This window comes from Chelon labrosus (assembly GCF_963514085.1).
Source record: "Chelon labrosus genome assembly, chromosome: 4".
Lineage (NCBI taxonomy): Eukaryota > Metazoa > Chordata > Actinopteri > Mugiliformes > Mugilidae > Chelon > Chelon labrosus.
The window spans coordinates 14194163-14208654 of NC_140340.1; the positions used below are offsets into that span (position 1 = coordinate 14194163).

Here is a 14492-nt window from a genome sequence, read left to right on the forward strand (position 1 = left end):
TTTCATCCGATGGACTTTCGGATTCATCTCTGAAACGTCGTCGCTCTTCGGAATCTGACCACCCAAGCTATTGCTTTGAATGTGGAAGAATTAAGGTGCTTTAGTGCCCTCACTGTAAAAGTACTGTTACAAGGTAAAAGATTAAGTAAAAGTGCAATTCAATTATTGTGTAATATTACTGAAATATTACTCATGCATTTAGGTTGCACTTTACTGTTTTAGTTTTTCGCTGGGGGCAAGCGCATCATATGTTTTCTATGTCAGATCTGTTTGAATTTGAGAATGAAGAATGGAAACAACAAGGTAATGTAATCTAAAGTTATTCTCAAGTGCGTGTCCTTAGTTACTTTCCGCTAGTTCCATATAGGCTCGATTCACAAGTTAAATCACTGCCATTGTGAAAATATTCCAGCACACATGTTTATAATGTTTTGTGCTTGATAACTACATTAACATGTGTTTCTTGCCTTATTAAATAAAGTAAAAGTAAATGCAGGCCTTCGAGGTATTGGCAGTATTTAGAGTTAATCTGCAAACTTTTTTATGTATTTTCCAGTGGCAAGGCCTTCACATGAAGAAAGGAATGCTGTTGGGTTACTTGTTACAGGGTGGGACACACACACACGGGTTGAGACAGTTGTCTCGCTGTATAGCCTGAATCATTTCCTCATTTCTCTACATCAGAGCAGCTATGGTTTCAACCGTTTTATCATGTCTTGTGTGTGTTTCGTGCGTGGTCGTGATCCCGGCTGCCTTTGGTGAGTTTTTATTTTGTTATTCCTTCAGACAGCTTTAGGATCCCTAAAGTTAAAAGTTATATTTGGCACTTAATTGTTTTCCTTAATTGCATTCATTAGGTGAGAAGATTAATAACCCTCTCATGTGTTTATGCTAAGCTAAATATGACGCTACAGCTGACAGCTGGTTAACTTAGCTTAGCATAAGGAGTGTAAATCAGTAGGGACAGGTTTACCATTAGACTTCACCAAACAGCACATGTGAAGTCCATAAATTATCAAGCTGAGTTTTATTCCAATTGAATTTTGATAGCTTTAGGATCCCTAGGTCTTCTTGAGACACAAGCCAAGAGAAACAAAGCGAAACCGAAACCATCCGGACAAGTCAGAGCAGTTAATAATCAGCAGACACGCAGAACAGTGAATTAAATTATATCACTGTCATGTTATGGTGTATATGGCGTATGGTCCTATCTATGTGTCTCATCAGTTAATGGCTACTCTACTGCTTTAATCACTCGCCCTCAACACTTTTCACAATGACCCTGTGTTTTATGTCTTGCAGCTGAAGACTGCAGCAGTTACTATGATTCATATGGTAACTTCCATGATAGTCAGTCATGTGGAGACTTCTGTTGTGGAAGCTGCAACCTAAAATACTGCTGCTTCTACAGAAGTTACCGCCTCACCGAAGCAGATCAGAAAAAATGTCCTAAAAGGTCCTTGTGCCCCAGATCTACACCTGTGTTTGTCTGTTCGTGATAAAGAGATTTTAAAAATATATGTCTGTCACTGCATATAAAACATAAAGAAGAGGTGTAATTGTTTCAATCATTTAATCTGTTTTTTCTTTTTTACAGGCCTACCTATGGAAACAACAATTACAAGCCTAACTATGGAAACAACTATTCCAGCACGGCTATGATTGCGGGAATTGTCACAGGGACCATTATTCCCATCATTATGTGTGTGGGGCTCATCATCTGCTGCGTGGCCCCTTGCTGCTTGTGCTACAAGAAATGCCGAAATGGACCCAACCGAGGGCACAGAAGTAGGACATGATTTCTGCCACGGTGTAGTTTGTGGTGACAGCTACACTCTAAAATCCTGTAATGTACTGTATGTGAATGTCAGTGATTACAGTTAAAAGAAATATTTGGCACCTAAGTGTGTTCCTTAATTGCTTTCATTAGATGAGAAGATTGATAGCACTCGCATGTGTTTATGCTAAGCTAAATATGATGCTACAGCCGGTAGCTGGCTAACTTAGCTTAGCATAAGGACGGTAAATCAGTACGAACAGGTTGCCAGGATTTGTTTACCATAAGACTTCACCAAACAGCACATGTGAAGTCCACAGTGAGTTTTATTTCAATTGAATCTTGGGCTTTACAATCACAAATCACTGTTTAACAAGTGTGTTGTCCAGCACACAACTGTTTGTCATTGTGTGCTTTCAAGCTAAACTAAATTTCTGACTTCCTACAGATGTGGTAGCCACCACCACAGTAGTCCACTCACCCCAGCAGCCTTTTTCACCACCCGGATATCAGCAGTTCCACCCAGGATATCAGTCAGTGCCAGTATATGCAGGCTCAGTCATGCCCACAGCACCACCACCCTCATACCTCGAATCTAGTAAGTTCTTCCATTGCATTTTAAAACTGAAAGACTAGACAGTGACTGATAAAGTTGGCAGGCTTGGCTGAAGTCATCCAGGTGCCTGGGGCAGTCCAAACAGGATTCAGCCAATCAGTAATGTATTGTGATTCATGCTGTGTATTTGAAAGGGGTACCATGAAATTGAAATCAACACAGTGCTCTTTCTTTGTGTGCAATGAGAGTGAAAAAGATTCTGGGTTGTCCTTATTTTTTTAACATTGCATTTCCTGTAGAAACAGTTCAGTCTGTTCTGATTGGTCAGCTCTGATGGCCTGAGCAGGCTCATTCATTGGATGCAAAGTTAGTACACGCCCCCTGGTGCACAATGAGTAATCTATTATTATTTTTTTTTTTTATCTCATTGTTGGACGAGATGCATAGTTGACATGCAAGACTTAAGTATGTTATAAAAGCATCAAATTTGACTTCAGGGGGATTTTAAGGCCTTAGACATTACTGTCTAAAATCAGCTGATTCCTCGTGTAAAAGGGCCTTTCATTTGTTCTCTGTGTTATGTGACTTACAGTTTTACTGCTTGGATCCACATGGAAATCAATCCTCCGTACAAAATACGGAGACTCTGATGTTGGAGAATATCAAATTCTTTGAATTTCTGTGCGACTGAAATGTCAGCTACAATGTGATTCCTGAGAAATGAGGTTGAAACAAACCAGAATGGAAAAGAAAAAATGAATGACGAGCAGCCATTTTCTCTTTACAAATTTAAAATCATCAATGAGCCACATTTTCACACTGCAGATTTAGTTGACACCCTTACATATCTGCTGAGACACAGATAGGATAGGATAGTCTTTGCACTGGATTTGTTCACCTCTTTTGATACCTCTTGTACAGGCATAGACTTTTAAAACATCAATAAATCATTTAAAAAGCAGAACTCAAAATCAAACAAAATATTTGTTCTTTGTCTTTTCAGTCGGGCCAGGTCACCCTCCAGCTGCGTTTGATCAATGGCAGCCGATGTACCCTCTCCAACCTCCCAGCCAGCATTATGCACCGCCACCGCATTCTGATGAATTAGCATCGCCACCATACAACCCTTCATATATACCAAACCCCTAAACTGGATCGCTGCTTACTAGGCCACACTGCAACTTGACTCACATTCTTATGTGACTGTGAAATGTGTGGATTAATGTACATTGTGTTGATGCACTGGGAACCTTGGGGAATCTGCTGCTTCTTGTGGGTAAATGACCATAAAAGAATGGGACGAATAAAGGTTTTTCTTATCTTATTTGAGCCAGAAAAACCAAAACAACATGCACACTTCTTTATACAAATCAAATCAAGCTGAATACTTGCATGGACAGGATGGTGATTATTAAGACGTTTTATTATTAAGTTTTATTATCAATTTCCGATTCATCAATAAATATTGAACAGATAATGAATAGTGTGATCTTCTTTCTGCAAGCTCCTCACTGAAACTGTAATTAAACGCATGCGCTGTTTCACAATGCATTTAAAACAATGATGCCAAAATACTAAAAATGTGTATTCTTTTTATTTTTGTATTTATTTTTTTTTTTACCACTGTTGTGTTTTTTGTACTGTTGTTTTGATTATAAAATACAAAAACCTCTACTAATGAGTGATTCAGGTGTTTTTCTCTGTAATAGCTCAACCTGCCAACAGAGGTTGCCTCTGTCCTACTTTTATTTTGAAAAAAAAAAAAAGGAAAAAAAAGTGAATCAGGGGCCCACAGCAGTGTTGTTTTCGTCAACGATGACGATGACGTAATTATTTCGTTGACGCCCCTTTTTTCATGACGATAACGAAACTGACGAGCTAAACATGGCTCTTTAATGACTAAAACATGACTAGACGTGTGTAAGCTGTCGTTGACGAGACGAGACTGGACGAAAATGTTAGTGGGTGGTCTGTCAGACGTTCAAAATGCATGACATTTCTGCCTACTGTCTGTCAAAAGCTAAAAAGTATCAGCAATGGTGCTGCATCCTATCCTTGTTTGGTCACGCCCACCACATGGCATCACGCCAGCATCTGTGCACATTCTGCACCTGCACAACACGCCTGCCGTCACAGTCACACTAAATGATGGACCTTAGTGGCAGCGGCAAGGGCCTTGGTGGTCAGAAACGACGAGAAGGTCTATGGCAGGGGTGCTCATTACGTCGATCACGATCGACCGGTAGATCGCGAAGGTAGTACGGGTAGATCGCGTGCCACTGAAATAAATTTTTCTTAGATGTTAGTCTAAAACATTTATCTGTTGCAACTCCAAAACAAACAGCAAGACAAACGTTCATCTTTATTTATTTTTACTCATGGGCGTCACACCCGTGGAGGATGGGGGTGTTGCAACACCCCCACTTTTTCAACAAGCTGATTTCATCCCCCCCACTTTTTCCTAAGGTATTAAACCGTTTGCCCGCCCTGGCAGTGTACCAGCGTACTGAAATGGAGCGCACCTCAGTCCCCCCGACAGTTAGATTGATTGACAGCCATCCAGCCAATCACAGTCATTTGACCAAACCCACTAGTCCCGGCCGCCCGGCAAAGTAAACGCTAACACGGAGCTGCCGAGCCCGACCCGTCACTCGCTGCATTAATGTCATATAGGTGTTCATTTACGTAACTTAAAGCTATTTGTTGGAGCTTAAGACTTTCTTTTCAATGAAGAAAATCCCCTACATCAACTCATCCCTGTTATTGCTCTCAGAAACTAGAAAAGAATAGAAATGAAGACAATGAAATGCAATAAAACTATTAAAATCTTAAATAATAAGAGGAATAAAATAATAATATAGAGTACGATAAAGGCTAGGATGAAAGAATAGTTAAAACAGATTAGAACAAGAAAATATATGTGAAATAATAAAAAGCAGATAAAAGAACGACAAAAGAAATGAATGTTTCTTCATCAAAATCAAGTTTACATAAAATATTTCAACACTTCCATGTTCAGGAATATTAACATTGAGTTCTTTATGTAGGATGAGGAAGGGAAGTCCAGGAAATGCAATATTATTTGCATTCTGATGAAGAAAATCTAGAAAGAGACTGAAACAGGTGCCAAAGGCGGTTGCGGTGCTCATGTGCTACTACCCCTTGAACCCCCCCACTTTTAAATTTGCTGCTCCACCCCTGTTTTTACTTTATATTTGCAACATGCCCTCAGTTCAGCGGCACACATCCACAGCCACGAACAACTTCAACAACTCAAGACTACCGTCTTTCTTAAAGAGACAGCGCTATTTTTGTAAAGGTGCAGTGCACCAGTTTTTCTTGATAAAAATAAAAACAAAGATGGATAGAGCTTTTAACACTGTAGCACCAATTAATATGACAATTAATATCCATCCATCAATATGATATTGGTGAAAATACTTTCTTTTTTTTCTTTTAACTAAAATTGACTAAAACTAGACTAAAACCTTTTTGAGTTTTCGTCGACTAAAACTAGACTAAAACCATCACGTATAGAAATGACAAAAATGTGACTAAAACTAATAAGCATTTTCGTCCAAAAGACTAAGACTCAAACTAAATCTAAAATGGCTGCCAAAAACAACACTGGAATGCAATATGGTAACACGTCATTCATTCTTTCATTTTTTGTAATTGCTTGTCCCCTGGAGGGTCGCGGGGGGCTGGAGCCTCTCCCAGCTGTCTTTGGGCAGGAGGCAGGGTACATTCTGAACAGGTCGCCAGTCCATCGCAGGGCTAACACAGATTAGATTAGATTAGATTAGATTCAACTTTATTGTCATTACACATGTACATGTACAGAGCAACGAAATGCAGTTTAGCATCTAACCAGAAGTGCAATAGGCAGTAAGTGCACGTGGCATAAATATTATGGTAAATAAGCATGGTACAGGTTGTTTTTACAGCATATGGACAATATTTACAGATCAGAACCTATGTACAGGTGAGGCCATATATACAGGTTAATGAGCAAGATATACATAACGATTGAGTGAGGTACTATGAACATATTATACAGATGGATTTGTTCGTTAAATGCGACTAGACTATAAACAGGAACTAGCATAACATAATTTACAATAGAGGAGATGGCAGATGATAAATTAGGCGATGCAAAGACAGATGACGTGAGCAACTTACAGTGCAAAAATAAATAATAAGCAGTGGCTATCTAAGTTACTAGACGAGTGCAATATTCGGTACATAGTACTGTGCAAACAGATTGTATAAAGTGAGCATGTGCAGAGTAGTCCAATAGTGCAGTGGTGATGGTGTAAAAGTCTTTGGTCAGTGAGGGAAACACAGAGAGACAGGCAACCATTTACACTCAATAAAAGGAAAATAAACCATGCTGCATTGTAGTCTGGTGCCAGTTATGGCCAGACTGAGTACTGAGTTGGTAGATTTCTATTTAATTAATGATAATGAAATAATGAAAGCAGAAGGAGAACGGCATGACACATTTTAAATCTGAAGCAAGCTGGGATTGTTGCTTCATAGGTCTGCACGTCAACTGTATGAACATCGTATATTACGGTATATGAAGTAAAAATGCATTTTGTCATGAAGCTTAGGCAAATGTTCAGTAAGGAAGATTTGTCCCCTCATGACCAATGAATGTGGGTTATCACTCTTTTCTCTTCCATTTTCCCAAGCTGTCAAAATCGGGACAAAAATCGGGACAAAAATCGGACATCAAAAACAATGAACTTTGGGATTCATCTCTGTGACGTTGTCGCACTTTGGAATCTGACCACCCAAGCTATCGCTTTGAATGTTAATATTTCCTCAATACATGTTCATTCTGTACCAACTCTTCTTAGTGAAAGACCTTAAATGAGGGTGTGGAGGGGGTATTAATGCATGAAGACTGGTGTTTAATGCTCAAATGTGACAGGACGGCTCAAAGGAGACTGGGAGGAGGCCAGTAACTGAGCAAGCGTGGGTGCACAAGAAAAATAAACAACAAAATTTATGGCTGCGACATGAGAACTTCCCATTTCTGAACTGAACTGGTTTCATTTTCAAATGTGTCCTTAATGGTGTATGAAGAATTAAGGTGCTTTAGTGCCCTCACTGTAAAAGTACTGTTACAAGGTAAAAGATTAAGTAAAAGTGCAATTCAATTATTGTGTAATGTTACTGAAATATTACTCATGCATTTATAGGAAAGGTTGCACTTTACTGTTTTAATTTTTTTGCTGGGGGCAAGCGCATCATATGTTTTATATGTCAAATCTGTTTGAATTTGAGAATGAAGAATGGAAACAACAAGGTAATGTAATCTAAAATTATTCTCAAGTGCGTGTCCTTAGTTACTTTCCGCTAGTTCCATATAGGCTCGATTCACAAGTTAAATCACTGCTATTGTGAAAATATTCCAGCACACATTTTTATAATGTTTTGTGCTTGATAACTACATTAACATGTGTTTCTTGCCTTATTAAATAAAGTAAAAGTAAATGCAGGCCTTCAAGGTATTGGAAGTATTTAGAGTTAATCTGCAAACTTTTTTATGTATTTTCCAGTGGCAAGGCATTCACATGAAGAAAGGAATACTGTTGGGTTATTTATTACAGGGTGAGACACACACCCACATGTTGAGACAGTTGTCTTGCTGTATAGCCCGACTCATTTCCTCATTACACTAAATCAGAGCAGCTATGGTTTCAAAGGTTTTATCATGTCTTGTGTGTGTTTCGTGCGTGGTCGTGATCCCGGCTGCCTTTGGTGAGTTTTTATTTTGGTATTCCTTCAGACAGCTTTAGGATCCCTAAAGTTAAAAGTTATATTTGGCACTTAATTGCTTTCCTTAATTCCTTTCATTAGGTGAGAAGATTAATAACCCTCTTGTGTTTATACTAAGCTAAATATGACGCTACAGCTGACAGCTGGTTTACTTAGCATAAGGACTGTAAATCAGTAGGGACAGGTTTACCATTAGACTTCACCAAACAGCGCATGTGAAATTCACAAATTATCAAGCTGAGTTTTATTCCAATTGAATTTCGATAGCTTTAGGATCCCTAGGTCTTCTTGAGACACAAGCCGAGAGAAACAAAGCAAAACCGAAACCATCCGGTCAAGTCAGAGGAGTTAATAATCAGCAGACACGCAGAACAGTGAATTAAATTATATCACTGTCATGTTATGGTGTATATGGTGTATGGTCCTCAGTGTTGGGCAAGTTACTTCAAAAACGTAATACATTATGTATTACTTGTTACTGTCATTTCAAAGTAATTTGTTACATTATAATATTACTGTCTCTGAATTGTAAGGCATTACACTACTACTGCATTACTTTTAAGTTACTTTCACCAAAATAAGTGGAAATATATATACACTTATTCTAAATGTATCTTATTATGCTCCTAGGCTTAAGGCTAACAACAGAAGAATGTAATAGGCGCAGTTTAAAAAAATAAAGAAAAGAAATTGCATTTAAATGAGAAGATGAGGTAGGAACAATAAGTGCAAAAAAAACTTAAGGTCAATAAACGTCAAAAAAGCAACCCCTAGCAAGCTAACCTCCTGACCACCAGGAAAAAAAATATTATCCAATCACTTTTTTTTTTTTAAATTCCCCAATCTTTGTAAGGTAATTAGAATGCTGAAAAGAAAAAAATAAATAAATAAGTTTTTATTTTTAAGATTTCATATATGGACGACATTTTCCTTAACGAGAAAGAGAAAGGTACCAAAGCCCCACCCATCATTGCAAAAGCTGTAAATATCCTCTGTAGATAGGCAGTATTAGTCTTAAACCTTGGCTTTAACATCAGCACATATGCACAAACCAAAAGCTTAATATAAACTGTGGACAGTGGTTGATTGACAACCTGCACCATTAGCTTACCAGAGAGAGTCAGCGAGTAAATTCCTACTGAACAATAACAACAACAGTAAAAGTTAGGGCTGTTGCTAATGACTGTAATGTGTTGGTGCTTAGTGATAAAGTAAATAGATCGTTTGGTAACTTATAGGAGCCACACGCCTCAGGTGGTCAGCCAAACCTAAGGTGTGTGCGCGCTGCGTGCGTGGGGGAGGGAGGGGTAAACGAGAGAGGTGGATCATACCACTGAGGGGGGGTTAAAACATTTTGTCATCTTATCACAGACAAACCCTTTTAAAATAAAACAAGAGTTTTTTCAACTCATATTTGGGGTGCTGGGTGCTTGAGCACCCCTAAAACGGGCTAGACACGCCTATGGGCGCAGTGATGGCTCGTAAAGCAATACAAGGAACAATCATAGCCAGGATTTAGTTAAAAACAGACCTGCTTTGTCTCCGCGTTCGTCCTCAGTTTGCCTTCTTTTCACTAACTTAATGTTAGCATGGCACTGCTCTAAATGTTTCGTTGGATTACTTGTGCTATTTCGCAACGTAGATAGATGGTTTCGCACATAAAGTTCACTTAACTACTATGCTCCTTATATCTTTGTCTCTAACAAACTGAAAATAATGAGAGTATATCCATCTCGAAAATGTACTGTCCGACGTCGAGCCTGCTTCAGCCCTACAGGCCCTACGTTTTACAATTTGTGCCGAATTTTTCTCCTCTGCTGATCTCGCGGCGTTATTGGCGATAGTATAAAAACAAAACACTTAATTTCTTGTTAAAATGCATTGTAACGTGCGTTACTGACCTTTGTACCGAGTAAAATATTACCCAGTTGTTTTTTTTTTGGAATGCCTTACATTACCGCGTTACAGCAAAAAGCAATACATTACAGTAACTACATTACTTTTGTAACGCGTTACTCCCAACACTGATGGTCCTATCTATGTGTCTCATCAGTTAATGGCTATATTGCTTTAATCACTCGCCCTCACCACTTTTCACAATGACTCTGTGTTTTATGTCTTGCAGCTGAAGACTGTAGCAGTTACTATGATTCATATGGTGACTTCCATGGTACTCAGTTATGTGGAGACTTCTGTTGTGGAAGCTGCAACCTAAAATACTGCTGCTCCTACAGAAGTTACCGCCTCACCGAAGCAGATCAGAAAAAATGTCCTAAAAGGTCCTTGTGCCCCAGATCTACACCTGTGTTTGTCTGTTCGTGATGAAGAGATTTTAAAAATATATGTTTGTCACTGTATATAAAACATAAAGAAGAGATGTAATTGTTTCAATCATTTAATCTGTTTTTCTTTTTTACAGGTCTACCTATGGAAACAACGATTACAAGCCTGACCATGGAAACGACCCGCAATCCAGCACGGCTGTGATTGCGGGAAGTGTCATAGGGACCATTATTCAAATCAGCATTTGTGTGGGGCTCATCATCTGCTGCGTGGCCCCTTGCTGCTTGTGCTGCAAAAGATGCCGAAATAGACACAACAGAGGGCACAGAAGTAGGACATGATTTCTGCCACGGTGTAGTTTGCTACACTCTAAAATCCTGGAATGTACTGTATGTGAATGTCAGTTATTACAGTTAAAAGAAATATTTGGCACCTAAGTGTGTTCCTTAATTGCTTTCATTAGATGAGAAGATTGATAGCGCTCGCATGTGTTTATGCTAAGCTAAATATGACGCTACAGCTGGTAGCTGGCTAACTTAGCTTAGCATAAGGACGGTAAATCAGTAGGAACAGGTTGCCAGGATTTGTTTACCATAAGACTTCACCAAACAGCACATGTGAAGTCCACAGTGAGTTTTATTTCAATTGAATCTTGGGCTTTACAACCACAAATCACTGTTTAACAAGTGTGTTGTCCAGCACACAACTGTTTGTCATTGTGTGCTTTCAAGCTAAACTAAATTTCTGACTTCCTATAGATGTGGAAGGCGCCATCACAGTAGTCTATTCACCCCAGCAGCCACCACCCGAATATCAACAGTCCCACCCAGGATATCAGTCAGTACCAGTATATGAATCCATGCCCAGAGCACCACCACCCTCATACCTCGAATCTAGTAAGTTCTTCCATTACATTTTAAGACTGAAAGACTAGAGAGTGACTGATAAATTTGGCAGTCTTGGCTGAAGTCATCCAGGTGTCTGGGGCAGTCTTTCTTTGTGTGCAACGAGAGTGAAAAAGATTCTGAGTAGTCCTTTTTTTTTTTTTTAACATTGCATTTCCTGTAAAAACAGTTCAGTCTGTTCTGATTGGTCAGCTCTGCTGGCCTGAGCAGGCTCATTCATTAGATGCAAAGTTTGTACACGCCCCCTGGTGCACAATGAGTAATCTATCTCATCGTTGGGCGAGATACTTGTGTGCATAGTTGATATGCAAGACTTAAGTATGTTATAAAAGCATCAAATTTGACTTCAGGGGGATTTTAAGGCCTAACACATTACTGTCTAAAATCAGCTGACTCCACGTGTAAAAGGGTCTTTCATTTGTTCTCTGTGTTATGTGATTTACAGTTTTACTGCTTGGATCCACATGGAAATCAATCCTCCGTACAAAATACGGAGACTCTGATGTTGGAGAATATCAAATTCTTTGAATTTCTGTGCGACTGAAATGTCAGCTACAATGTGATTCCTGACAAATGAGGTTGAAACAAACCAGAATGGAAAAGAAAAAAATGAATGACGAGCAGCAATTTTCTCTTTACAAATTTAAAATCATCAATGAGCCACATTTTCACACTGCGGATTTAGTTGACACACCCTTACATATCTGCTGAGACACAGATAGGATAGAACAGTCTTTGCACTGGATTTGTTCACCTCTTTTGATACCTCTTGTACAGGCATAGACTTTTAAAATATCAATAAACCATTTAAAAAGCAGAACTCAAAATCAAACAAAATATTTGTTCTTTGTCTTTTCAGTTGGGCCAGGTCACCCTCCAGCTGCGTTCGATCAAGGGCAGCCGATGTACCCTCTCCAACCTCCCAGCCAGCATTATGCACTGCCACCGCATTCTGGTGAATTAGTATCGCCACCATACAACACTTCATATATACCAAACCCCTAAACTGGATCGCTGCTTACTAGGCCACACTACAGGTTGACTCACATTCTTATGTGACAGTGAAATGTGTGGATTAATAAACATTGTGTTGATTCACTGGGAGCCATGGGCAATCTGCTGCTTCTTGAGGGTAAATGACCATGAAAGAATGACCATTTGAGCCAGAATAACCAAAACAACATGCGCACTTCTTTATACAAACCAAATCAAGATGAATACTTGCAGGACGGTGATTATTAAGACGTTTTATTATTAAGTTTTATTATCAATTTCCGATTCATGAATAAATATTGAACAAATAATGAATAGTGTGATCTTCTTTCTGCGAGCTCCTCAGACTATACCACTGAAACTGTAATTAAACGCATGCGTTGTTTCACACTGCATTTAAAACAATGATGCCAAAATAATAAAAATGTGTATTTTTTTTTTTTTTTTTTTACCACTATTGTTTTTTGTACTGTTGTTTTGATTATAAAATACAAAAACCTCTACTAATGAGTGATTCAGGTGTTTTTCTCTGTAATAGCTCAACCTGCCAACAGAGGTCGCCTCTGTCTTACTTTTATTTGGAAAAAAAAAAAAAAAGAAAAAAAATGACTCAGGGGACCACAGTTGCTGCATGTTAGTGCCACACAGTAATGTACTGCATGAGCACTGCTTACAAATATGGCTAAGTGTGAGCAGCAAAAATGCGAGTAATGTGTAACCATGTCTTTTGTAGGGTTCGATAAACTCTCAGGCGACTTTATTTTAATCACTTGATAAACAGGAGACATTGTCCGGTTTCGTTTTGTATTTTTTTGTAACGATTGACGTCTGGAAAAAAAAACAGGACCTGCTCTTTTTATTTACTTTAATATAACTTTAATCTTTCTAAAACTACACAATAGTCGCACTGAGTAAATCTACCAGAACACTAAGGTGGGCCACACAGGTCTCCTAAATATCATAGCTAGTACAACCAGCCTCAATATTGTTGGAATATTAAACATCCCTTTTAACCTGTCAGCTGAAACCCATTTTGGTTTTGTGGCCGTACTTTAATAAACTGGTGCAATGAGAATAATATAATAATGCTTATTGGTGTTTTTATTGTTTTAATTAATCTGCTTAATTAGAGTCCCTCTCAGAACTGTGTGGATGTGTGCAAAGTGAACTTGACTTTCCCGCTGCCTTTGTTGACTTCATGTTCATGTGTTAGAGTAGGACAGAAAACACTTCAGTTATTCAATTTGATACCAGTCTCTAGAAGTAAACTTTTTGTTGTATTTTGTTTTACTATTCATACTGTCCACTTTACATATGTAGATATTGGCCACTTCTCCTCTCAGTTGCTAACCCTAACCCTAAAATTGTTGTATTTTGTGCATATTAATGTTGAAGCTTTTCCTAAATACCTACCTGCTGACATTAACGGTCTTAATGTGGAACATAATATGAGCTGTCTGCAGCTACAAGAGAAAGCCTCACAAGAAATGAATGACTGCAAGCAAAACATCTGTCCTCACAACGGTTCATGGACGCTTTGTACTAACTTTGTAACACGGTCTATTGTATTATACTGTGCATCGCCAAAACATGCCATAAAACCTTTCAGAGTTAGACCTGCAATTTATTTATTTATTTATTTTGATGTGTACATGTCCACCAGATGAATGTTATTCGAGTATTCACTCTCCTTTTTAACTCCTGAGGAAGATATCTGCTGGCCCAAATGCTCCACTGTGTCCACTGGCTAGCTGCAAACTCTATACACTGAAAATAGCTTTCCACTGTGGCAGGCAATTACACCACAAGAGTAATGAGAGCTACCCTCGTGGGCCAGGCAGCTAAATGATGACCTATGGCACTTGCTCTGAAGTTCTGTAAAAGCTTAGGGATGCTCCAGATGACAATTCTCTAAAAGGGATGCTTTAACTATGATTTTTTTCACGTCTGTGTTTTATAGGACTGCAGACTATATGTTGATCACTGTTGCTATCACAGCAGGGCAGAGGTGTTTGCACTCATCAAAAGCAGTGGAGACAAAATAGTCTTGAAGTTTCTCAGTAATCCATCTTACTGTGAAATGTAATCAGCGTCAGTTATAAAATCCATAAAGATGTCTCTAAATGTTATCAGCGTAAAAACCCCTACACCCAATTTAGCTTTTTCCTTTGGGATCATGGTCAGATAG

General features: G+C 38.7%; 1 protein-coding gene across 1 annotated transcript; it reads left to right on the forward strand.

Moving 5' to 3' along the window:
• Positions 1-447: 447 nt before the first annotated feature.
• Positions 448-4031, forward strand: LOC311487363 (protein shisa-5-like). The gene is made up of 5 exons (XM_084543618.1): positions 448-758; positions 1303-1456; positions 1598-1788; positions 2226-2375; positions 3337-4031. The coding sequence occupies exons 1-5, from the start codon at positions 692-694 to the stop codon at positions 3480-3482; spliced, it is 708 nt and encodes a 235-aa protein (XP_084399744.1). The 5' UTR covers positions 448-691; the 3' UTR covers positions 3483-4031.
• Positions 4032-14492: the final 10461 nt, after the last annotated feature.

Excerpts from the sequence above, each read along its gene's own strand:
- LOC311487363 (XM_084543618.1), top strand. The coding sequence starts at position 692 with ATGGTTTCAACCGTTTTATCATGTCTTGTGTGTGTTTCGTGCGTGGTC. Across the intron at positions 759-1,302 it reads CGTGATCCCGGCTGCCTTTG|CTGAAGACTGCAGCAGTTAC; the intron begins GTGAGTTTTTAT and ends TATGTCTTGCAG. Across the intron at positions 1,457-1,597 it reads CAGAAAAAATGTCCTAAAAG|GCCTACCTATGGAAACAACA; the intron begins GTCCTTGTGCCC and ends TCTTTTTTACAG.